At 44.6% G+C, this 27,196-nt stretch overlaps 1 protein-coding gene across 1 annotated transcript in view; it reads right to left on the reverse strand.

Moving 5' to 3' along the window:
• Positions 1-442: 442 nt before the first annotated feature.
• The window catches only part of LOC139221699 (protein bicaudal D homolog 1-like), a 31,131-nt gene continuing 4,377 nt past the window's right edge, over positions 443-27,196 (reverse strand). Inside the window, exons 2-11 of the mRNA XM_070853620.1 lie at positions 12,386-12,598; positions 11,892-12,047; positions 11,400-11,704; positions 10,111-10,285; positions 7,143-7,658; positions 6,872-7,050; positions 3,811-4,192; positions 3,197-3,391; positions 2,177-2,328; positions 443-1,484 (exon numbers count right to left, since the gene is read on the reverse strand). Coding sequence (XP_070709721.1) covers positions 443-1,484; positions 2,177-2,328; positions 3,197-3,391; positions 3,811-4,192; positions 6,872-7,050; positions 7,143-7,658; positions 10,111-10,285; positions 11,400-11,704; positions 11,892-12,047; positions 12,386-12,598 — 3,315 coding nt within the window. The remainder of the gene's footprint in view (positions 1,485-2,176; positions 2,329-3,196; positions 3,392-3,810; positions 4,193-6,871; positions 7,051-7,142; positions 7,659-10,110; positions 10,286-11,399; positions 11,705-11,891; positions 12,048-12,385; positions 12,599-27,196) is intronic.

Raw genomic sequence — 27,196 nt, forward strand, 5'->3', positions numbered from 1 at the left:
GTATCATGGCCCTCATTCAAACCAGTGAAAGTGTCCGCCGAGTGTCCAATCAATGTCTGAATGTCTTCTGTGTCATTTCATGCATGCGTGGTCTCAACTTGAAGAACCCAAATGCTAAAAACTCTCACAAAAAAAGTCTCTGTTAACGTCGTCCTGTGGACCAATCAGCAGCCTCACAATAAAAGGAAGGCGGGGCCGCTTGTGCTCCTTATGTCAAATCCCTGAGCAAAGTCACTGAACATTCAGAACCCATTGGCCAAAGCTTAGGCACAGGAAAACAGGAACTGGGAAATAGGAAACCACTCTGTCCTCCTCTCTGTGAGCCCCCACTCTCTCAGGTGACAAAAAGAGAAGGATGATGGGAGTTGCAGTTTTAGTGTCATTAAGGAGCCCGGTGGAAAAGCCTTCTAACGGCTTCTAGTAAAGGACTTACAGTAGGGAGTCAGTGCCGTGGCCGGTAAGAGCTGTAGTATCTGGGGTAGAGGGGCGTGTAGTGGCTGGAGTGGCTGTAGGAGGCGGAGGTGCCAGATGACAGGTAGGAGCTGGAGGGGGTGAAAGCTGGAGAGGAGCTGTGGTGGGTGGAGGAATAATTGTGGGAGGAAGAAGGGGAGTAAGAGGAAGAGGAAGAGTAAGGGGAGGATGAAGAAGGAGTGTGGAGGACAGAAGAGCGCGACAGGCCGGAGAAGGGCCGAGTTCGGGGCGAGGGACTCCACGTGGAGCGCCTGAGCCCCACAATAGGGGACCGATAGGGAGAGGCGGGGGCACTTCCTGGCTGGGTGGGCCTCGTGGCCGTAGTGGATTGGGGAGGTGTGTGAGAGTCTGGGGTGTAGTGCCTGGAGAGGGCCGAGCTACGGGGCAGAGCAGGGGACGAGATGTTGACACTGAAACTGTGGGAGTCGACCACAAACGTTCGCACCCCCAGGGTCCACTGGGAGTGAGCCAGCCTCAGAGGGGTTGAGGGCGGGGTCTGTGCAGAGGGAGAGGACGGGGCCTCCAGAGATGGGGGGCTCTCTGGCGCTGCCGGGCCAGTCAGTGAGGGGACCGCGGATGATGACGGACTGCGGGGGGGTATAGGTGATACAGGGGAAGTGAGATCTGAGGCCAGAGCTGCAGCAGCTGCACTGACCAAGGATGGGCTAAGGGGCGCAGCGGGATCCTCAGGAAGGACTGACGTAAGACTAGTAAGGCCAGAGGGGGGGAGGCTGAAAGGGGCCAAAGCTGATGTGGAGCCTTGCTCTAGCTTGGAGGCCGAAGCCGAGGCCGGGGGACTTACTTTGGGGGTGCTGGTCTTCCTGCGGGCAAGCCTGCTCCCGCGGGTGCGGTGTGTTTGCTCTTGATCAAAGGCCAAATCCTCCAGGCGCTGAGTGAGGGCCAGTTTCTGCTGGATGGCCATCCGCAGGAGGGAGTTCAAGGTCTTCTTCTCATCCTCGGCAGCAGCCAGCTGCCTTTGCATTTCGTCCAGCTGGGTCACATACTCGTCGCACCTGACAAGCGCAACCAGGGGGTTGAAGGAAAGACAAAATAAAAGAGCATTAAAGACGGAGCAGGTAGAAATGTGAAAACCACCACAAGCAAGGTGAATCCAATATCGTTACCTTAGTTCATAGTTTGACATTTCGCTTTCAAGTTGGATGATACTGTTCTCAAATCTGTTAGCACAGAAACTTCCCAGAGCCCCTTAAAACACGTGTTGCTCTCACAGTTTGAAGTTTTTATACATTCGAACAAGATGTGGTAGCTTTGCTCTGTATTCCTTAGTCTCATCTATGCCTGTGATGTTAGACTCCGACCTCGTACACCTACAGAAACTTCTTGAATTGGACTCCTCTCTTCATTGCTACGACCACAGAAAAGCATCCCTACAGTGCTTTTAGGCAGATTTTGCCACCTTCAGACAGAGATAGCGTAGCCGCTTCCATTTCCAGTCTTTCTGTAGCTTTTTATATTTAAACCTGCAGACACAGGACTGCTATTATTCTTCTCACCTAACTCTCAGCTGTAAGAGCAAATAAGATTATTTCCTAAAACATCTGTTGATTGTTGGATTGAGAGAAAATGCCATTCAAACACATAGAAACGAAAGAACTGGTATGAGACGTTGGCTTGAATGTAACTGCTAAGGGGAGCTGCTCTGTGGCTTAATCTCTGCAGGCTAAAACGAGTAGTGGTCTCTGACCTGGTGGCAAACATGGCCCGCAGAGAGGAGAAAGTGGCAGCGTCCTCCTTCAGCGCCTTCAGCTCGTTCCTCAGCTTCATCATGGTGTCAGTCACCATAGACTTCTCCGCCTCATACTTACTCTTCAGGTTGGCCAGGGCCCCCTCTGCCGTCTGGGTGAGCACACACACACACACACACACACACACACACACACACACACACAGATTCTTAAATGTGCAACATCTGCTTACGACAACAGCTCTTCAGTATTACATATGTGAAGTTATGTATAAGACCGGTGCAGACTGAGTCATTGTCCACAGTATAGTTCTATCATTCTAATTCCATATCAGAGTTCTGTTTCTACAGTAGACATTCTATCAGTGAGTCATTTCAGCTGCAGCCACTGCACTGAATCTCTGATGCACGCATTCTTTATGGAAAAGCCGTTTATAAAACAGCCAATGAAAACTATACAGCAATGGGGAAAAGGTTTGGCACAGACAGGTCAGTTCTTCAGTCGACCATGTTGGTTTTTCAGGGGAGCCTAGGCCAGCAGCTGGATTCGTTTCCTAAATGTATTGTCAAACCCAGCACTTGACGCTGGTTTGAGTTATTATTTTTGTGTCTCATAACACAATATGTTGAGGACGAGGCTTAACTGGATAAGGAATTGATAATAGAGTCTGTAAACAGATAAACATATCGTAGGTTGTCCTTTTTGAATAAAGCCATTGGCTATTAAAATGTCTGCAAATCCTCAGTTTGGGTGGTGGATGCATCAGAAAAAGCCCCAATGTTTTAGCTCGTATCCATCATTTGGAGGGAATCTAATCTTGGAGCAAAATATCACATTACATCAAGTCAGCTGCAATAAAAGAGCATCCATATTTATTTCTGCATGTGAGATACTTTTGTAATACAGTTATTTGGTGTACTTGCTTGCCGCATCATTTGCATGACATGATCCAAGACACCAAGATACCCGTCAGCGTCGCTCAGCTGCACTCGCGCACACCAACGCCTCACGCGTCTCACCTGCTTGTTGGCCTTGAGCACCAGTCTGAGGGTGGCTATCTGCTCTCTCTTGGTGCTGAGCAAAGACTTGAGCTTCAGGATCTCCTCCAAACAGCTCTCTTTGTCCTTGTCCAGGAGAGGGGCCAGTTCCCTGGCTGCAGCTCTCTGTCTGGATAGTTGGAGAGATCTGTCTACTGCCCGCTGGAGGTGCTTCACCTGGGGGAGGAGGAGGAGGAGGAGGAGAGAGAGGCGGAGGAGGTAGGAGGTGAGGACTAGACGAGATAAAAGGATACAAGAGGTCTGCTTAATTCTGCTTGAGGGGAATAAGTGAGAGGAGAGAGAAAGTTATCAATGAATTGAAAATAGAGAAGAGAAACGATGAGGAATTTGGCCAAAAGGAGGGATTTCATCTGTGAGGAAAGAGAGGCGGGGAGAGATGAGAGCCCAGAGCAGTTTTCTAAAGTCTTCATATCGTAGGGAAGAGATTAGAGGGAGAGCAGAGAGGAGAGGAAAGAGAGAGAGGGTTTTCTGTTGACGGGGATTCAATTGAGAAATGAGTGCGTGAACGGAAAAGCTGAAGAGAGGAGGGGAAAGAAAGGAAGTTCAAAGGAATTCCAAAGAGATCCGGGTTCTACCTGGTCTCTGATGATGGCGTTGAGGTTGTAGATGTTCATGGGCTCCCTGCGCAGCTCGGCGACTGGCTCCAGGGCAGGCGACGACGACGAAGAAGATGATGAAGAGGCACTGATGCTGGGTGAGCGGGTCGGAGGGGTGCAGGGCGGCAGGCTTTGCTCAGACGGTTCCCTGTCCCCCTCCTTCTCCTCTCTCTCCTCCCGCCCAGATAAGGGCTCCTTGGAAGGAGACTCCGAGGGGCTCCGCGACTCACCGGGAGTTGAGGTTGTCGAAGCGGCGGCGGCGGCCAGCCTCCTGGCTAGGCGTGGTGTGAGGAGAACTTTGCTGTTGTCCGAAGACATGGCTTTAAGACTGGCACTGATGCCCCTGAGTCCTCTGCCTTGTCTAGAAGAAAAACAGAGTGACTTTGCTTTTTTTAAACTGAAGAACTTTTAGCGCGTTGGTGAATATCTGCAGCAGATATTCGAGAGTGGACGACTCTGAAGTGTGAGCCTAGCTCTCCTGTTGAAACATACTACATACTCATTCACCACACTGGCAGCAGTTCTGCCTGCTCCTGGTAGCCTGCAAACACATTTGTCATCTGCTTTCCCCATAACTCCTAAAACAGACTCTCAAAGCAAACCGATCCTATAAAAGTTTCCAGATAAGGGCCAGATTCAGACAATTAACACCGCAAAAAACATAGCCTCTCCAGTTCGTCCATTGTGTTGGTGGTGGTGGTGGGGGGAGAAGGCAAAAACTGCTCACTGCAAACACCCTCTACATGGGGAGAGTGCACACTCCAGTTACAATAGCATGCATCATGCCCATGAATCAGCTTTAACGTCAAACCGTGACCATATAACCACGGGCCGTGGGGGGGTGCTCACCAGTTGCCTGATTAGACAAACAATATGAGACTTGTTGCCATATGGAGTCACAGCTCACACGTGTAGGCATCAGATGGTTGCAAACTGAAGCTGGGGACCTTTGCAGGCACGGCTACTGGCTTTGGCCATTGGTGTCTGGTGAGCCCAAAAATGTATTGGGGGTGAAGAGGGAACGTCTAGTGTCCAGTCCCACCACTCTGGCAAGCTGGGGACATGGAATTTAACTGAGACGGCTACTTAGAGCTGTGGCAAGATAGTTAGTTAGTAGGTAGAGGTAGTTCTCCGCAAAGCTGGACAATGGTAGGCTGTGTGATAGCAAAGACGAAGACAGGAGTGGGAGAGGATTGTCTTTAACCAGGAAAAGCCTCTTTGACATTAAAACTCTCCCTTACATGACTGCCCAGGCCAAGACAGGCAGCAGCACGTCAAGCAGAGTTTTAGACATGCAACATATATCAGTGACACACAAGATTTCAAATCACAGCATGAGTGTACGAAATAGACATCGTGTCCTTGCTCACACAGCGGCAAATAGCTTGGTCAGAGCATCTACAGGCTGTTGTAACTTCCTCCAATCTCCTCAATCTACTTTTGAAAACACCGAAGTGACCAGCTCCTGCAGAGCCTGACCCAAGCCACAGGGGCAGCATACCTAGAGGCTCTTTTCCCACTTCAAGGAGGATGTTGGGGACAGATAGCAAGACTAAGTCCTGCAAATATGTCTCAGAGAGGACAGAGTCATTTCCAGCATTTTTCTGGTTAAGAAATGTCAATGTGGGCAATGGAGGGCAGCCGATCCTTGCCTACAATAAGCACTGAATTTTGTAAAGCTTTCTAATGAACCTCAGTGCTTCGTGGCAGACGAATGCAAAGATGAATGCATGTATACAGGTGTCCTCGAAATGATTCAACCCCCATTGCAAATGAGGTGTCTTGGCAAAATGGTCAAACTTTCTGCTGTGTTCAACGAACAACTCAAACAAGAACGATTGAAATAGCTCAAGTGTCATGTCTCGTCGTGTCTGTTAAGTTGGTTTTGTTCACTTGTGTTTTGTCTCGTCTCTCACTTCCTGTTTTATTTTGAAAACTAAACTCTCCTCTCGTTTCAGGCTATTGACTTCCTGCCCTTGTGTGTTTTCCCGCCTTGGTGATTGTCTGCCCCGCCCTGATTGTCTCCACCTGTTCCCCATTACCTTGTGTGTGTATATATATAGTCTGCGTCTCCCTTTGTCTTGTGCCCGATTGTCTTGTCCTGTCCGAGCATCATAGGTCACTTGTGTTTTTTTGTAAACCAAGCCATAGATTGCCATGCCATGTAGTAGTAGTATTTAGTAAGTATCGTGTCCATGTAAGTTTTGTTTGTATTAAAGAGTTTGACATCTGATAGAACCTGTCTCGCTTCGTGGATTTGGGTCCACCCGGTCTCTGAGCCCCGTGCTTAATATCAAGAAAGTCAAGACAATTGTCCAAAAAGTGAAGAGAGGAGATCATTGCCTGCACAAACAAGGAAAAGGATACAAAAAGACAGCAAAGGCACTGAATGCTGTTTTTCTTTCGCTGAGTTTTGTTTCATCAGCATTCAAAATCAATTTAAAATCATTAAAGTTGAGAAATGTTCAGGACATCATTGAGCTTCCTTGGAACACAACTAATATTACAAATGGCATGCTTATACCACAGTTCTGGGAAGGAGACTACAATCAAGTGTCAGATGGAAGAGCGAGGAGGACCGGTGCATATCCTGTCCTGTTCATGGAGGAGCTGGTTAAGATCAGTATCCCGTTTCAGGATGACTCCTCAGAAGTAATGGCATACATAACAGGCTAAATGACAGACTGAGAATCAAAAGTTCCTGGAAAAATGTATGATAACTACATCATTCTGGAGGGCCAGGTGCTCTGAATGTATGCTAAATGTTAATATGTAAACGATATAACGACAGGAAATTCTAAATATATATAATAAATGTATGCCTTTAGTCCTCAAGCAGCCCTCCCTTTAACCTCTTAACATCCACCCTCTTTTTTTGAGCTTTTGCAGCCATTTTTTGTTTAGCATGTCGCTATGACACAACCTAAACTACATTATTTCAAACGTGGCTCAGAAAAAGGGTTTTTTCTGGTCATAATCTGTAAATCTGTTGCTCAACTTTTTCACCCTCCGTATCCTACTAATTAAACAAGGGTCAGACCTGTAGTAGTCCAGCATGACGCGGTTGGGCGTCTCATTGTTGCACAGACAAACGTGATGGTACAGCTGGGCGAGCTCCTCGCTCAGCGTCACCAATTCATCCTGAGCCGTGTTCAACGCCCCCTGATTCTCACTGGCTGCCGAGTGAGCTGCCTGCAACTCTGACTCCAGGCTAGAAATCTGAGAGAAGTGGAGAGAGGAAAGATAGGTCTTTATCTCTGTAACTGTCTGTCATTCTATTCAAACAGATACAGCCCATGTAACGAGGTTACCTTCTCCCGTCCCTCCCGGCAGCTCTTCTCCAACGAGGCGACTTGCCTCTCCAGCTTCTGGAGCTGACCGTTTCGCTTTGGCTTCTCCTCCGCTGCTCCCTCGACACACTGGGCCAGTCTGTCATGGAGGGCTTTTACCTCCGCCTTGAGTTCCACCACCTCCGTCACAGCCACACGGTACTTGCACTGCAGGATCTCCAGACCCGGCGTCTGGTATGAAAATACCTGTCGTTTGTTCAGTGTCTCATTCTTGTCATCCTCACTTCTTCCTTCCTCGTCAGCCTCTTCCTCGTCCCTGTCCAGCTCCATCAGGGCCTCGTGTTTGAGCTGAGAGATGGCACCAGCATGGGCTTCCTGGTTGAGATGTGCCCTTCGATGCAGGCGCCGGAGGACGACAACTTTCTGGCTGAGGCGGAGAACCTTCTCATGCTGCTCACTCAGGGCCCCCTGGGTGTGCTGGAGCTGAGTCTGGGACTCCTGCAGGCTGCTCATCAGTGCCACTTTCTCACGTTCCACCTGCAGAGGGCAGCAGCAAGATTGGGGGAAAAAGCACCGCTTAAATGATATGATCCTAGAAAACCCTTTTTACAAGCTCATAGCATTTAATACATCAAATTTAGACTTGGTCTTACATTGGCATACCTCACTAAACAGACAGAAAAAGGTCCAAATCACATTCTGAAGGTTGTCTTTGCAAAGGCAGATTATTGACAGTCAGTTGGGAAGTCAGTGCAAACTTCTGCCTTCTGTCACGAAAAGCAAATGGAGCAATCTAGTCCTGGTCCTGGGGCTGGGTCTGTATCAACTAGCAGTTTATAGATGAACTGGAACCCTCCTAACCTGCTGCAAGACTCATTGGGTCTGCTTCAATCACTTGAAACCTGTTTGATAATAAGCGGGTGAGCCCACAACAGCCAGTGAGAGAGAAATCAGCCATAAGGATGAAAAGACCTTTAATCTGGACAACCATGACAATGATGCAGCCTGCAGGTTCGTTGGACAGTCGACATCAAAGTCAGTTTCAATCCAACCACGGCTGCTGACACTGACAAGTTCTCAAGACATGTCATAAGAGAGATCTCCTTTCGGGTAAAAGACAAATACGCCAGAACAGGAGAGATAAGGAAGAGGTGCAATTAACCCTTCAGAGTCTGGGGTAAAACGGCCTTTCTTTGTGTCTTTCTTTTCGGCACAACCTCACCTATGTGATTCTACAAGTATTTCTTTATTTTGACAGAATATATGGACACACTGTATGTAAAAGTGCAAAAGAAACACAAAATCCCAGTAGGAACTAGTTGGATCTTTGGAGGAGCGGGGGTCTGCGTGGACACCTCCTCTTGTTCGTCTTCACGCGCAGCATCCACTTCATCCTCTGAAAGGAGTCTTCCTCAGAATCAGAATGTTCTTCCCCAGATTCAGCATCTTCTAACTCATAGAAGAGCTGTAGTGCGCGATTTCGGCTCTTCATAAATTTAGTCTTAATAGGCCGATCGACAAAATTCAAACACTTGTAAAAAGTTTGAAGTGTCCGCTTTCCAACAGTCTTTGAATTGAGCACCTGCGTGCTTGTGTCACAGCTTTACGTTTTCAAACGTGCGACATGTGACTTTGACGCCGTGTGGCGGTCCTAGACTCTGAAGGGTTAAAGGAGTCCTTTGGAGATTTATGGTTTTTTTCAACCATTAGCGGAGTGGGTCCCCAATCTGTTTGTATCTTGTGCTCTACAGGTCCTGGCACAAGGACGCAAATGCACAAGACTGAACAAATATCTAATCAAATATGATGAATACGAGCACGTTGAATTTGGCTCGTAATGTTGGTTGTGTTGAACTATTTTTGTTCATTGAACACAGCTGAAAGTTTGTACATTTTGCCAGTGCACCTAATGTTCAATGGTGGTTGAATCATTTTGAGTGCAACTGTACTACAAATCTCATCAGGTATAAAGAACCTACATTGTAGCACAAAAGTGGACGCATTAATATTTAAAAAGCAGCCTAGACAGCAGCAGGAGCAGCAATGAAACCCACCCATCTAGTGGTCGATAGTGTAGTGTGCCAGCTCAGCTGATATATAAATAAGCTCATCCTGCAGCCCAGCCTATCAGAGAGGCTGCAGGGAACAGAAATGGATGGAATTACACCTACAGGATCTGAAGTAAACACACATACATACACAGATGGGCGCGTTGAGGTGATCCGATTCGAGGTTTTGATTTAGCGTGATTTGAGAAACGCCTCAAGAGTTTGGGAATGTAAGAGAGAAAGATGTGCGACGAGAAGAATGGAGTGTGTGAGAGGAGGAGACAGAGAGGTTTACGCAGTGGGGATACTGTATGTCAGCGTGGGTTTACAGTAAATTATTCAAAAGCCTCTGCTGTTTTAAGAGGAGGCTGCTGCTGGACCTGGCAGACAGCGGAAAATAAAGAATAAAACTGGAACAGTTCAACATTTCTGGAAATATACTTACTTTTATTCCTTCTGAGACTGACATGCGAAGATCAGTATCTCATGTCTGTGTGCTATGTGTTTAACTGAGCTTTAGAGGGTGTTAAACTTACAGACTTATTGCACTGATCTGTAATTGTATTTTTTAGGTATTCTATTATATTTCCTGGATATATTATATTTGATGGTGGTGCAGATTTGTTTTCATTTTTGTGTTTCCCTTGTAGCGTATTTTTAAAGATAAGCTAAATAAATAGTTTGCTATTATTATGATCATCCTCACTAATCACATCGAAGCTCCAGCTCTGTACTTCACACACAGACTTGACCCAAACCAAACGTCAGTAACAGATAAGATAACAATCACACGATCAGTTGTTGTAATCGTCACACAGAAACGTTTGACGGCCACCGACCAATGATGTTGTTCTCCTGCTCCCCAGAGGAACAACTAATGAATTGAATCAGTCATTCCTATCCTCTAGCTCACACAGTTTGATAAAACAGAGCAGACTCACCATAATCAGTTGCTGCTTGAGCTTCTGGATCTCAGTCAGATTCATCTCACTAAAGAGGTCCGACGTTGCCGCCCCCTCAGCTTTCCTACCCGGCCCTCTGTACTCCCCATTTGCTCTGGACACTGACCCTGCAGGTGTTGCTGCTCCAGTCCCACCCTGGAGGTGCCCGTTACACCTAACAGATGAGAACAGAGTACGGCGTCTTTAAAATACAGGGTTAGGGTTAGAGCTATTCATAAACAGCACAATAACCAGCTTCCCCAGTGCATGTGTGTGTGTGTCCACCTGATGGCAGCCAATGTATAAATGGTTTGTGTCAAAGGGGACGTGTCATGCAAAATGTACTTTTTAATGTCTTTCTAACATAAATATGGGTGACTAAAGACCCTCAAACCTTTTTTCTCCTGCTCCATCTCTCTGTGTGAAAATGCTCTGCTTAGATTAGAACGCTTGCTGCTGTATCGCTAATACTAGCTCTGATAATAGGATGCCAAAGTTACAAGCAAAAAACAAGCCAATGATGCTGTTCATGCAGCATTCCTCCGACCATCTATGGAAGAACCAGCAGATTTTCTTTATTTTGGATGAAGTTGTGCCAGAAATGTCCTCACAGGTGCTGCAAAACAGTAAGAGTTCCCTAAGAGGGCGAAGAGAGCAGTATGAGAAAAATAATGTGGTTTTTGAATATTACAGGAGGACGTCCCAAACAATGAACGTGAAAATTCAGTCCATTCCTAATGCACCTTTATAGATATATTAATGATTAATGATTTCAAACCAATCTCATCTAAGTTGTGTTCAACTGCAACCGAAGCAAATGTGTTTCGTAGGAAACGTAATGCATGCAATGTTAACTGCCACAACAAAATGTTTCTGTGGAATGCATCTGCAAAGTGCATGTATTTCATCTTCTCCTGGCAACTGAAGCATGGTGAAAGTTTGTCATAGTTCTGTTTTGGCAGTGCAGGATAAAGAGAAGTGTGGTGTTATGCTATGTTTTTCTTGCTGCCTCCATTGTTGCCCAAAATCTACTAAAAACATCACACACGCTATAGTTTATTTACACTCAATCCCACGTACACCGTCCTGCTGCCTTAACTCTGTAAAGCACGAAATGTGGATTAATACACTGCTGAAAATAGTCCCCTACAAATGCTCCTGTTAAAGTAACATTACGGTATCCAGGCTGCTGTTACTTGTCCTTTGAAACATAATTCAGCAAAGCAAATTAGTACCAGTAATATAAATGTGTTTCATTTCCACATAAGTGTCTTGTTTGCACTACCCACCTTGTTGGCTCCTCTGCGTTTGGGGAGAGCAGAGATGTTGGGGTGGCGTTGCCACTGGGTGGGGCGGAGGTGAGCGTCAGGTGGGCACTGCCAGTGTAGGCCACATCGCACATGCTGAGGTGGTGGACCAGCTCCCTGCGCAGGTGGTTCTTCTGCTCGCGCTCGCTCTTCAGAGACTCCAGTGCCTCCTCCAGCTGGGCGTCCGAGATGTCCTTCAAACGTAGCGCGTCCTGCAGCTGGCTGTTGAGGAGCTCCGTCTCCTCCTCCAGGACCTTGATCTCATGCTTCAGGCCTTCATACTCCACCTAAACCAGGGGTGGAGCAACAGATAAGGGGTGGGAAACTATATTTGAAGTCACTGTGTATATACCATGAAAGGAGCCCTGTGTTAAACAAAGTCATGTGTACATCTTTGGCTTTTAATAAATTCTTAATATACTTAACATATATACTTAATATATATGTAATAATGTAATGACATGTAATCTGCACCTGATTCTGTTTAAGTGTGGACACCAGTTTCTGCAGAGAGATGTTCTCCTCCTCAAGCTCGGTGTAGTCCTGGAGTAGCCGCGACTCTCGGAACTTGTACTCCCTGATCTCCTCTCGCATCCGGCTGCGCTGCAGCTCCAACATCTCATTACTCTGCTGAGACAGTAACAGCGCTGGATCAGCATGAAAGAGACTACCTTTTACATGACAACACTGTTGAAAGAGGGTGAAGATGGAACCATATGTCAGGTAAAACTTTGAGAACCTCTTGTTTCCCATGAAAACTCCCTTGTTCTGGCAAGTTATATATACAGTGTACATATTCTTGTTATCTGCCTGTGGGAAGATGTCCACAAAATCACAATCAGCAAACTGTCGGCCTGATATATTACAATTCTAAGGGGAAAAACTGTTGTTTTTCTTTAAACGAGCACACAGCTGTGTCTTGTATATGAAAAGATAAGATATCCCCAACACCTAAACATGTACTGTACCTCCCTCAGCTCCTGCAGCAGTGAGCTCAGGTGTTCATTGTCAGCCTGAGCACTGGAGGCGGTGGCCCGACTGTGCTTCAGCTCCGCCTGGAGCTCCAGGAGGCGGCCCATATAGTAGGCCTCTTTGGAGGCAGACTCCTGCAAGAGTGTCTCCTCATTGGTCTCCCCATCTTCTGCCACCTTACGCTGGGTGGAGTAGGCCTGGCCAAACGCCTGGAATATAGAGCAGGGGGGGAAAGGAAGAGTCATTTCCACTCACTGATGATCCACACCTGCTCTCTATAACTCACCTGTCATTCACTCTCTGTGCATGTGGGGTCAATACTCCTTAGATTAGCAAGAATATCTATGTATGCGGGTATATGAGCTCAGTGAACGTACTCAACCGCCCCAAAATGCATTGCGCCTCTTCAGACTGTCCAATGGCGGGCCATGGTGCTAGCTTCACAGTGTGGCTAGCAAGAGGCATGGTTCCATAAATAATTAAGAATGATGGCAAGTGGTGATGCATAGATTATGTATGCATAAATCATCCACCCCCCCCACCCACCAGGATGTTATTTTCTCCAATTTAGAGACCTGGACTGGCGTGGACATTCTGCCCTCCCTGTAGGCTTTATTGCCTCTTACATTATGTCAATCAGCTTTCCACGATTTCTTTATTGTGTCCTGTGTACTTGAAAGACTAGAGATGCATTAGATCCTGATTATATGTTGTGCTTGGTACGTAAATGCGCACCATGGCTCTCTTAAAGGGGAGGTGCGCTCAATGTTTCTAATATGGGAGGATCACTCCAGGTATATAATGAAGCAACTAGTTACAACTAGTTTGCATGCAATAAATTAGTTTGTTCAAATTAGGTGTGTTGGCAAATTTCACAAATTTTCAGCTGCGTTCAATGAAGAACTCAAACTGAGCAAATGAAATCGTTCAACACAACTAATATTACAAGTGGTTTCTACAAATTCAACACAATATGCCACTTTTAATGACTACTGCAGTCTCAAAATTATTCAACCCCTTTCTTGAGAACCATCTTTAATACTCAGCAGAGCACCCTTTGCTGTTATGACCTGCTGCAAACATGATGCAAAGACTGCATAGAGAATCTTAACCCATTCCTCATGGACAACAGCCTCCAGCTCTCTGATGTTCTTGGGTTTGCTAGAATGGCTGCAACTGCTTTCTTCACATCCCACCAGATATTTTCTATAGGATTCTAGTCAGATGACTGTGACGGCCACTCTGGTATCTTCCAGGACTTTTTCTGAAGCCAAACCTTGGTGGACTTTGAGGTATGTTTGGGATCATTGTCCTGTTGGAAGGTCCAATGATGCCCAAACTTCAGCTTCCTCACAGACAGCCTGATGTTTTCTCCTCAGATTTCTTGATACTGATTGAATCCACCTTGCCTTCCAAACGCTGCAGGTTTCCAGTGCCAGAAGAAGCAAAGCAGCCCCAGAGCATCATCTGAACATCACTGGTTCACTGTAGGCACCAATGCTCTTTTCAGTGTCTGCCTCATTCTTCCTCCTCCAGACATACTGCTGATCCACAGACATGAAAAGCTCCAATTTTGTTTGATTGCACCACAAAACAGATTCCCAAAACTTCTTTGGTTTATTCTTTATCGTTTCAAGCATGCTGGAGCAGACTTGTCTTGTGCTTTTGGGTCAGTAGTGGTGTAGGTCTTTCGAGTTCGAGCATGGAGGCCTTCAGCGTTTAGCATGCACCTTACTGTAGAAGCTGAAACTTCAGTGATCTCTTAAGTTTTTACCCATATTTCTAACATGCAACCAAACATTCTTCTGACTTCAAGAGTCATTGGTTTTCAAATCAATCAATAGTAGGGCCCACACCAGGCTAAACTTCAAGTGTGGAAAGAGATAAGTAAAGAATATGTAGGAAACTAACACACTCTCTCTTTCTCTCGCTCTACCTCTCTCTCTCTCTCTCTCTCCTTTAAATCCTCCCCGAAAAGTCCAGTTAATGTGTCATTTTGCTTGTAGGCATGACTGCAGCATTCGCTTTACATATAGGCAAAATGCACAAAGTACATTTTCCCCAAGGAGCAGAGTGTAAGTACAGTTCAACACAATCAGCTGGGACCTGAAAACCTCCCAGAGCTAGTGATGCATTTAAAACTGCACACATGTTGGACTGTGTTAACTGGACTGAGATTAATGAGCCTCCACTGAAAACAAAACCAATGAGACTGTGGGACTTTTACACCTACAAACATGATGTAGTCTCCTACAAATTAGGCTCATATCCATACTAGGAATTTTCTAGACGAGCGTTCAGGAAGAAGTTTGACAGGTCTGGACGTGGAGAATTGGTGTGAAGCCATGTGCCGGAAACCTGATTATTATTATTTGTTCACATATAACCATGTCTCACTTTCCTCAAACTTCTTATGCACAGGTAATGCGTGAAAAACGACTAAAAATCGTTGCTATAAACCTTCTGAGGGTATGTGCTATATCAATATTGTGTTGGCAACATAATTTAGGAGGCATTAAGTTTCCTTTGTTGTTGCATAGAAATGTAGCTTATTCTAATGAGATGAGGTTAAAATTGTCAGTTTTTCTGTTTTAATACTGAATTTAAAAGGCACTTTTGTTTGTGCTTCTGACATAACAAGTCATCTGCATGATGTGCTTGACATGCAACAGATGAAAAGTGTCAGCAATGACAACAAGTGTAACAATTGCTGGTTTTAGCTTGTGTGGGGTGTCATTGTGGAAGGCAACCAAGGGTGCATCTGGGATGATGCCCTTCTCTCACCTAGTTTGAGAAATTGCCCCTAAGCTGGTGAATATAATAGAACATTTAGCAGCTAAAAGAGAGATGTCTCTCACGGGAGTTGCTGGAGACCAAAAACAGAGCAAAAAGAGACTATTGGACTTGTGTTCATCAAGTGGCCACAGACAGTCATTCACACACACACTCAAACCTATTTAGAGTCACCAGTTAACCTAACCTACATGTCTTTGGACTACTGTAATAATAATAATAATTCAAAACTAACCACATCATGGCTTTAGTTGTTTGAGCATGGAGGCTGTGCAGTTTCAAACAGCACAGCAAGGGGCACAATAACATTGCAGGCAATGAGAGGATGAAACTCGGTTGCCTTTCATAGCAGTGCAACTTACAAACATCTCAGCCATTACTTGTCAGCCATTAAGAATTACAGTGTGCTGGTAAACAGACACCACCTAAAGGCACCATCAGCATCCATCTGGAAACATTTTAAACCACAGCAGGCCGTAGTGGAACATATCAGGGACAAAATATTGATTTTACCCATGAACTCCATCTGTAAACACTGGAGAGGGGTCACTGGATATGTACGCCATGTGCAGTGCAACCATCTGTTCATGGCCATGGCTCTGCCTCACAAGCTTTTACTTTGATAGAGCACACGCAGAACAACAATATGTACATGTCAACACATGGCACCATAATGACGCCCATTTAAAACACACAAAAACAGTCCCAGGCGGCGGCATGTCATCAGAGAGAAATACGACCGACGTGCACATTCAACCGCCATACATCAGTGTGAGAGAGAGGATGGAAGAATCCAGCAACGGGGATTGGGTCAACAGCTAATAAACACTGGAGATTGGCTCTATGCCTTCATGATATCACACAGTATCCTGAGGGGTTTGAAGGTTGAGGAGTTGGTTTACTGCTTTCTTACACTTACATTGATTTATATATATATTTTTTTTCTACTATAATGTGTATATATATATATATATATACATTGATTTAGCCAATAGGGGACTTCATTAAAATGATGATGTACACTTGAAAATGTCATTCCACAAACGTATAAATCTTCATTTATTTATTTATTTATTTATTTATTCTCTCTTTGTGTTCGAAGTGTCTGGCCTGACAGTGGGTGGGGGGAATAGGGGTGACAGTCAGATGTGCCAATCCATATTTATTCTGTATTTTTGTTTCTTGTATTTTTGTCTGTCTAAAATGTTCAAAATGTTCTATAAATAAAGTTGGGAAATGTCATTCCACAACTGCATTATAATTTTCCACCTATGTTTGTGTTATTTTACATGAACTCATATGGACCTTATGTGAACATATTAAAATGAAAATGGAAAAACATTTAATTTTCAAAAGTAAATTCAAATTTGAAGATTGAAATGCTACACAAACAGTGCAAACCTGGTTTTCCATTCATGCAAGATTTATCTAAGTCAGTTAGAATAAAATAAAAAATCTAACAATTTGAAAAGGAAAATTAAAAAGGGACAACGGCTTGGACATACTAACTCACCATCTTAACAGGGACCACCAGTTGGACTCCCTTACATCGGTTAGAATATCTGACCTCAAGTCACAATAAGTCAGCACTTCCTACAAACAGCTGAACCTTCAAATCAGTGCTGGTTCATTCTTAAGACATAGTAATTCTTGTCTGGTCAGTGTCTAGTGTCAGTATTTGGCAACACGACCCCCACTTCCATTATCTTGAGATTAATGATGAAAAAAAGTGAATACTGTACTTAGGTAATAACCATAACAGAATGAAAATAGACTGTAAAATCAAATGAGCAGATCCCAATGAAAATGTTCCATATTATTTTGATAATAATGGAATATTCTGAGTTTAATCCAGTTTGATAAAAGAATCCACATAAAATGCCACCGCCTCCGTCTACAGATGGAAAAGGCAGTGGTTTATAGGCTTGAGTGAATCAGCACTGTTGTTGGATAGCAGATTAAGATTCAGAGCTGTTTGAAGCTTCAGCTTCAGACACATTGTAGTTTGAGATAAACTGAAAAGGAAAGTTTGTGCCTGTTGAGCATCGTCCCTATCATGACCTTAAGAAAACACACGTTAGAGAAGATGGTGGATCCTGTGTGGAGCCGAGGTAGAATAACAAGGGAACTGCACACATATAGTATCTTTACACCTTTATATGCTCTAAATAGACTCCAGCGCTTCAACAGTCTGTCCACCACTCTGGTCTAGCTGTTGGATGGACTGCCATGAAACTTCAAAGTTCAGAGAATGAATCCGACTAATTTGTCGATCTCTAATCTTAACCCTTAAACACTAAACTAAGACGGTGAGCATGGTAAATATTGTCATTCCAAAGCTTGATATTTGCTGTGTACAGCTGTGAAGGGCTTATGGTAAAGCTTCAGAGCCCACATGGACATGGCTGCTTGAAATTGTGCCTGCATGCTACATATTCTAATATTCTTTTGTATTTAAAATACCCCAAATGAACTGACATGCCTAGTTTTTGTCAGCTTTGGGTTTTTTTTTGTTCTTAGTCTGGGCCCAGTGTCAAATGTTGTTAGTTTTTTTTAGTTTTTATCAACCTCATCCTGGTTTTAGTTTAACTTCAGTGGCATTTAGTCTTACCTTGGTCAAAGAAACTACACTGGTTTAGTAATTAGTCAATAGAAACTGTTGACACTCAGCCTTTTTCAGTTATCAGGTTATATTGAGCATTTCAGTCAATCTGGACAATATTTTTTTGGCAGTCCAGTCAAAACTATTTCACACGAGATTTCATCTTATCATTATCTAACAAAAAAAAAAAGATTAAGAAAGTAACCAGTCTGTCCAGTGGTCTGATCTAAGGAGGACACCCTGACATGGAACGTGTTCTCATTTGCACCAGCATGACTAAGCACCTGGCCTGTGGCCCCAATACTCTCTTTTCTCTTTCTATTATCATAAAACAATGATGAATCATTATAAAACAATGATATCTTTCAGACATTAAAATGCTGGAGACTTTCCCATCAACGATACTGCACGTGGACGATGTCACAGTTTGTGTTTAATGGCATCTGTGCTGTGCATCGCAGTTGTAGTTCAGTACAAGGGTTTGTCTAGGAACCCCCCTGTAGCACTCTAAAATGAGCACATTTATCTCAGCTGATAAAAAGTTGGAGGTGATATGTAGGAGGTTTGAAACTGGCAAATATCCAGTCTGCCATTGTCCTACTTAGCTGACACAGTGCCTTACTGCCAACTCTGACTTCATCCCGTCTCAGACTGAAAGGGACAAGGACAAAAGGGACAGAGAGAGAGAGAGAGAGAGAGAGAGAGAGAGAGAGAGAGAGGGAGGGCTGGGACAGAGGAGCAGAACTCTGAGGACACGCCGGCCTCAAAGGACACAACGGAGCAGTAGTAGTAAAAAGGATTCTTCCTGTGCAGTCACATACGTAACAACAGCCACAAAAACCCAGTTCATTTGTCCTAAGCTGTTATCTTTTTCACTCCCCACCCGCCCTTTCTACGTCTCTCTCCATCGTTCTTATTTGTCTGTCGGTCTCCCCTGTGTCTTCGGTCGGCTGCTCTGTCAGCATACTAATGCAGCCGGACTGAAGATTTTCCCATAAAACTGTCTCTGGCTGTGGGAACAGCAGAAACATCAGAGTCAGTTTATGGTGCAGCGGCTGTGGCTGCCTGGGAGTTTGGCTTTTATAACGCAATATTCATCACGTGGGCAAAGTGATACCTGCTCTTGCAAAATCGTATTTTAGCATTTCTATTTCACTCTTTTATCTAAAGCAGTAATGCCATGCAGATGTCTTACTTGTGTGTTTACTTGCTGTTTGTTTGCTCAAGTATTTGTGGCAGACTGGTGCATCATGCAGTCCCTCATTTTAATCTAATCTGTGTAATTTGAGTCAGCGTGGACATGCAGTCTGACCCAGAGTCAAACAAAGGCAGCCTGGTTTGTCGATTATTTCTAACCACATCCTTCCAATGATCTCGTTCTGTTCTCTCACCATCTCCTTCCACCTTCGCATTTTCCCACTTTTACTCTCTCAGGCATGTGACGTTGAAGCAAACATCACATTATATGTCCCTGGCAAAGCGAACGGAGCACAGTTTCCATCCTTTTTTTAAGGCATTGATCTAATATTCTCATCCAGAGTGAATTTAAATGACCTAAGCAGGAAAGTTAAGTGCCCTTCAAAAGCTACTGAAGGACGACACTGGTGTCACGTTCTTTTGTTTATTATTGGCCCCTGGAAAAAAAAAAAACGAGCCCAACGATAAATTGACCGAACCAACACCCTAAAAACTAGAAAAAAGAATGATCGATGAAACAGAATGGAGCCACAAGATCCCCCTCACAGAGCTGTGATTCCTATTTCTGGCGAGCAGAAGGTTTTGCGGCGGAGGTGTCTTTGCTGGATGTGTTTGGATGGAAAGCCAATGATTAGTCCGTCTCCAGCTTGCTAACTGTTGTCCTCAGCATCACCAAACTCCCTACAACTTAGCCACAGTGGCTGGGTGCTATAGAGCGTTATGACTCCTCACGACTATATTATGCACAAGCATGATGTTTTGAGACAGTAGAATCAATCAATCAATCAATCAAAATGTATTTATATAGCCCTTTCCAACAGCCCAAAGTGCTTCACAGATAAAAATCAAAGGGATGATATTAAAAACAACACATGACTTAAAAATAGCAATTAAATAGACAATAAAAATAGACTATTAAACTAAAATCTACATATAAAAGTGAACACGTATTTTATCTAACCAAAATAACAGACAGAATGACCTGCTGCACGTGTGGCGGTCATGTCGTTGCACGTGGCTGTGGATGTGCTGTGTTCCTGACAGAAGGGTATTAGCTGTTTCGAAGATAATGGAGCTCGGACACAGAGGACGCTGAAACTACACCTTCCGTTCACGTTAAGGTATTTATCGTACTTAACTTCCTTGTAGTGCACAGACCAACGCAAGAGCTAAACAGAGATTAAACAAAGAAAATACGAATGAATACGCTGAACCTTAAAAGTTAGCTAATAGACAAAAATGCATTTAAATTCGTTAGACATAAATAATTCAATATACCTTGTTGCCCACTCTCGACCAGCTTACTCTCCCCGTTCATTATTACTCATTCTGTGAAACGTGTTACTCTCCCCGTGCTCCATAACCGCCCTCCAATTATACCGACTCACGCCTCTTGACTGGAGTAGGTGGCTCGCATCGATCTCTCTCTTTTTTTTTTTTCCAGTTTTGACACATTAAAAACAGCTTTTATGTGAATGTGCGCATCAGAAAAGCGTCTGATTGGAGACGTGACGCTCCTGTTTTCAAACCACTGGAGATTTGATTCAGACAACAGTGTCATCTCACTGTGAGCCTCCCAGCACGACGGCCGGTCCGACCAGTGGTCACCACATGCTAAATATCTGCTTCACTTAACTCTGTCTGTGTGTGTGTGTGTGTGTGTGTGTGTGTGTGCGTGTGTGTGTGTGTGTGTGTCCAACCACTGCTGGGTGAGCAAATGCAGACAGGCTGCCTGTATTGTGAATCAAGGTCAGTTCACTGCCAATTATACGGAAATAGATGCAACACATTCACATTACACACACACACACACACACACACACACACACATACAGAACAGAGAGGCTGGTGTGAATGATCATTTAATGTCTTTCCCTCCATGCAGGGAGTCAGCAGACAGACAGCAGGCAGTCCCCTGACCTTTCCAACTTCTGTCAGAAACAAGCGGAAAGTTCCGCCACCGGCTTCAGAGAAAAACAACTTTCTTATATCTTTCGTTTGAAAAGTTGTACTTTGGTGACCTAAAGTTAAAGGATGAACACACAAATTACATTTTAGTGCAGACACTAATGTAATAACTGAACAAAATGTATTTATTTATGTATTTAGAGGGATATGTGGCACCTCAGTTTAGAAATGACAGAAGTAAAGCCTGCGTGACGTGACCTCTCAGTGAGCACCCGAAGGAAATAAAGTGAATTAGAGCCTTCGTTAGGATTCTTTATCTCTTCTCTCAATAGTTGTTTTCTGCGTGAACAGCTCGAAGACGCTTTGGATCAATATAAACCCTGCAGCTGCGGGAAAACAGTGTCCTCGTCCAGTCAAAGGCAGCAGCAGAGAGGAGATGGGGGGCTCCAAGGAGAGAAGCAAAGACAAGAAACAAAGGGACATAATAATGCAATAATTCATTTTGCAGAAGCTAGTATCGACGTGGACCGGAGGAAGAGCTGATCTGTGCGATATCTTCTCTTCTATTAACCTGGCTGCAGGGATTAGTGGAATTCACTGTTGAGGTCTGGCTCTCAGGTGGAGCTCAAGTTCGTCCCAAAGGTGTTGGATGTGCACTGCTATCTATCATAACGTTAAGGTTTCACCTGACTGGAGCCGAGAGACCGAGGTCAAACGGGCGTGTTGGACATCGGCGCATGTGTATAAACGTGCGAGTGCGCCTGCAACAACGATTGATGTTGTAATCGTTGTGGGAAGACAAAAGAAATGAGAAAGCCATCTCTCCCTCTAACTCCATCACCCCTCTTTCACTCGGCCTCCTGTGTTGTTCCCACAGGTGCACAGGTTGTCCTCCCTTTTCGCATTCTGTTAACTTCAGGAGTTAGAAAAGGGGAAAAGAACAAGAGAGCCTGCATGGGAGAGAGGGAGGGAGGGAGGGAGCAAACCATGAGGGAAGAGGGGGGGAGGGGAAGAGATAGAGGACAGCACGGAGGGAGAACTACGTTTCATAGGCATTACCACCACACCCTTGACACGGATCCTTTGTTTTACTTTCAGCCAATCTTATCATCCCTCCGTTGTTCTACACCGCCCACACCCATGACTCCACCTTCTCATCCACATCATCACCATCATCACCATCAGAGGCACAAGCACTTTGTGTGGATCTCCAATATCAAAATGGCATCTGCCACATAAAACATCACGTCGCGTCCAGCCACCTCGCTTTTAAATGAACAGTCAGAGTTCCCAACTTGTCAATAGTGTTATCTCCATCAGTAGATAAGGCACACAGACTTAGACTTTCTGAATACAGACTGACCATGTTTCACACTGGTGTTCTAATAGTTTTGTACTTTTCATTAGTTTTTATTCTTATTTTTGTTTTCAATTCAGTTTAGTTTCCAGTTCAGTTTTGATTGTTGAAAAATATCTAGTTCTTCGTGTCGTTTTTCTTCATTTCAGTATTAGTTTTAGTTTTTTTTATTAGAATTTATGTCACTATACAAACACAAAGCTTTTAGCTCCCAGTAGATGTTCAGATCTCAGTTATGATGCTTCTTGTGTTGACACCTTTGACCAAACTGACCAAGTCTAACACTAAAGACATTCACTGTACAGTTTTTATTAAAATATCGTTTCAGTTAGTTTTCTCTTTTCAGGTTTTATTTTTTTTTCAGTGAACTAAAATGTTTTTGCTCACTTGTAGTTTTGAGGGCTCTAATTCAGACACTGAATTCAGTTCATTCTAGCTTCTTAAACCTGCCCACCAGCAAGATAAGGTTAGCTCACCCCCCCCCCCCCATAGCATCCAAAATGCATGCATTTGGTCCTAACCCTAATCCGCTGGTGGGCAGGTGGCTTTCCTGTTTAATTCTTCTTTAAAAGCCAAACTTCAGATATGTGAAACACTGAAAGATGAAGGTCTGTGTTCAGGAATCATCATCATCATGAGCTCCTGCTCACTGAATAATTCACACCAGCATCTCTGCTCTGTATATGTGTGTGTGTGTGTGTGTGTGTGTGTGTGTGTGTGTGTGTGTGCGAACATCCGGACACTTGCAGACATGCACCTCTCAGACAAACAGTGTCCTCGTAAGTGCTTCCTGCACGTGGCACATTCATAACCAGCAGAGAGCACAGATCCAGGGTCTGTCTGTGGCGCTTTATCAGACTCAACCCACATGCACACACTACAGGGAGAAATATCTGGTGGAAATCAACATGGCCCAATACAACATTATCAAAAAAACAAAAAACAACATGAAGTTGATTTCTCTGAATTCCAGTTTTTTTTTTGCTGCCATCATGGTTTTCCTTCCCCAGCATGTACGGAGGAGCAGGGTCCATGAAGCCACTACATCCTGACCGACGGTAAGTGAGACAGAAAGCTGTTTGGGTGTGCTCGGTAACAACAACACAAGAAGGGAGCCGTTCCATTGGCTGCCTGACGTCACAGAGGAGTAAGAGAGCGTCCCTGGGGGGGGTCACTCAGTCCCGTTCTGTTTTTAGCCTCGACGGCTGCACTCCCTGCATTTTTTATCGTCGCTCCACTCGTCACATCCACAAATGCATCCTCGCCTCCCGTGGCTGCTTTGATGTGGAGCTGCAGTCTTCCTTCCTGTGAAGACCTGTGAGCGCTCCCTGCGACCAGAGACCATTTAACGAATTAAACGAATAATTTACAGGTTTTTGATGCATATCATCATATGTATCTGCAAAACACCATTTGCAATAAACTTTGGAAAATCAGTTTCACATAAAACCGCTGGGCTTTTTCATTACTTTTCAGTTTAAGTCTTAGGAATGCGCTGTGGTGGAAACATTTCTTTAACACACTGAAGCTGAGTTCATCTGGCACAGAGTGGAGATGTCGCTCACTGTACAAATCAGCGTGATGGACTCCTGTTGAGCTAATTAGCAGCGAGCTGCGGCTACCTCTTTACACCCACTGGTGTCTGAGGCCTCCTCCTGCTGTGAAGCCCACAGATATTATATTAAACCAGCCAGCCGGTGTCACCCAATTAGCTAATGCACATGACAACTACTAAATGGCATGAAGGCTGAGAGTGCAAGCACATGACCTTCTTTGAAAACGTTTTGTAGCTGTCATATATATCTAGACATGGCCAATAAAGTGACACAAATCCCAGTCACAGCTGACATTGGGTGAGAGGCGGGGTACGCCCTGGACCGGTCACCAGTCCATCACAGGGCCGACACACAGAGACACACAACCACCAGTTAACCTGACCTGATAATCTCTAATAAAGGCCAAAAAAATAATCTTTAAAAGACAAAAAGATGAGCATGCCTGACTTTTTTTTTGGGGGGGGGGGTCCCCTGACAAATTCCACAATGTATTCCGTGACGTTGACCAACAGGGGCACAAGGTGGGACACAACACAGCCAGTATCACACACACCACTTCAGATGCCATTGTTTAAATTCTTGGTCCAGGAAATGTGTTACATAGCTGATGTTTCTTTTTTGTTAGGGTTACGGTTAGGGTTTTTTTTTTGTTCGTTATGTGAGATAAGCCTGAAGCCATAATATTTTTTTGGAGAAGAAACATCTTCACTCGCAACATGCTACACCTTCTATACAGTATATGGTCCCTCCCAACCATATACTGTCATCCATCCATCCATTATCTATACCGCTTATCCGTCATGGTCGCGGGGGAGCTGGAGCCAATCCCAGCTGACTTTGGGCGAGAGGCGGGGTCACCCTGGACTGGTCGCCGGCCAATCGCAGGGCCGCATACAGACAGACAGACAAACACTCACTCTCACACTCACACCTACGGGCAATTTAGAGTTACCAATTAACCTAAGGTGCATGTCTTTGGATTGTGGGAGGAAGCCGGAGAACCCGGAGAGAACCCACGCTAGCATGGGGAGAACATGCAAACTCCACACAGAAAGACCCCGGGGTCAAACCGGGATTTGAACCTTCTTGCTATGAGGCAACAGTGCTGACCACCACACCACCATGCTGCCCTCATATACTGTCATATGAATGCATTATATTCCAATATGGCTGTTACTGACTTTCCTCTTTAGGAAGTTATCTTAGACCAACTGAGCTACTGATTTTCTTGTTAATGTGAGGTTATTATTATTATTATTAGTTTGGCCCTGGAGATCCTGACAACGTATTTGATTCAATATCTGCAATTTTAGTTGGTTCATGTCTGTTAATCATTTTATTGTAAATTCATGTTGTTACAAACGGTGTTTCAGCAGCCTTTTCTTGTTGTTTTGGTTTTATGTTACTCCCTGCACACCCCTAGACAGGTCACTCTCTGTGACAACGCAGTGATTGCACGGAAAGATCCTCATTTACAGCAGTTGGACTACAGCAAAACAATCTACCGTCGCTAGTTTCACAAAGCGAACTAGAACAGTGCACTCAGTAGAGATGATCTCTCCCACACCTAACTTTAACCTAATTTAAGCTTAATCTGAACTGCAGGGGCCACCACTACAAGAAACACTATCTGATGGGGAACAGACTTTGACACAGCAGCTTTTAACAATAGCTCACTTACAGTCAAGATGGTGGTGAAGACTAAAGAAACAAGGATTTATTCATGTTGGATTGTGCATAACTTAAGTGGATCATAATTTATCTGGTATGGAATTAATCTGCAGATGATCCACTTCATAACTAGATGTCATTTTTTCAGCCATGATTAATGTGGTCTCCAACAGACTAGGTAAACATGATGTTAGCCAAGCCAAATGCCTTTAGCCTGTGATTTCAAACCGAGCCGGTTAAGACGAGTGAGGAGTCAGCAGTCAATGACAGCATACAACTCTGAATCACTGTAACCACCAGAGGTCCTTCAGCGCAAAACATATTGGGCTGATCAATCCAGCATTATTCAAGATTACCAGCAGAAAGACGGACACATGCACACACATGCACACAGGCGTAGGGTGGGTCATCCCTCAATCAGAAGGTCGGTGGTTCGATCCCCGGCTCCTGTGAAGACGTCGAAGTGACATTGAACCCCCCAACTAGCTTCAGTGTGTGAAAGAATAGTCTCCTCCACTAGACAAATACAGACCATTTACACACATGCACACACAGGGGAGCGGGTAGAGTGGGTCGTCCCTCAATCAGAAGGTTGGGGGTTCGATGCCCTGACCCCTATGGGTCAACATGTCGAAGTGTCCTTGGGCAAGACACTGAACCCCAACTTGCTCCTGAAGCAGCTTCAGTGTGTGAATGAGTATGAAAGAATAGTCTCCTCCAAATTAGATCCCTCCTGTATGAATGGTGTGTGAATGGGTGAATGAGGATGTGATGTAAAGCGCTTTGAGTAGTTGAAATAACTAGAAAGGAGCTCTACAAATACAGACCATTTACCATTTACATGCGCAGACACTCACACACATGTGGAGGGCTGAAAAGTGACGCCAATTGTCCAATATGGAAGTCCAATATGGACAAAAAAAATCATCCTACTTCTCACTTGTTTTATTACCTCAGTAAACACCTCCCTGTAACTTCATGGTCTCAGTTGCTAGTTTAAAGTCTTCAATAAAACAGTCTTCTTGGAATGAACTTCACTTCTGGCTTCAAAAAATCGAAGTGCCATGAAACCAAGATGGCGGCACGCGCAAAGCCAAACTCGAGGCTTCAAAGTAGCAATCAACAAACCAATGGGCGACATCACGGTGGCCGCATCCACTTATTATGTACAGTCTATGAGTCTTACACACACGACCAAACGCACGATCCCCTCCAGACTTAGGTCTGGTGGAGATAATGACAGAATAGATGCACAGAGAGCTACAGACTATTTCTATAACTTTAGATTGACACTCCATGGTCTTACACTTGCATGAATCCGCATGCAAGCGGACGCAACAGGTGGGGGAATCAGTAGAGTCTCTTAGACAGTGATGCTCGCCACACCAAAGCGTCACGCAGCTCACATACAGTTGTATGATAGCTAAGTCTCAGTGGCATTTGTCTTATAGAGAAACTAACAATATGCAAAAACCTGATGATAAGGGAGGCATTAGCCCTCTCACATCAGCAGCACAGCTCATGAGAGAGAGGGTCGATAGCAGCCCAATGAGCTGGAATCACATGAAACGAGAGGTATCAAGTTAATGAGGCTAGAGTGGAGGCTAAATGCAAACAATGTGAGTGCAGATGGATGAAGCCCGCGGGAGAAAGTTAATAGAAAGTGAGAATGATTGAAGGGGATCTTCTAAAAACTACGTTAGCTTCCAAATGTCCCATTGTA

This window comes from Pempheris klunzingeri, chromosome 22, assembly GCF_042242105.1.
Source record: "Pempheris klunzingeri isolate RE-2024b chromosome 22, fPemKlu1.hap1, whole genome shotgun sequence".
NCBI lineage: Eukaryota > Metazoa > Chordata > Actinopteri > Acropomatiformes > Pempheridae > Pempheris > Pempheris klunzingeri.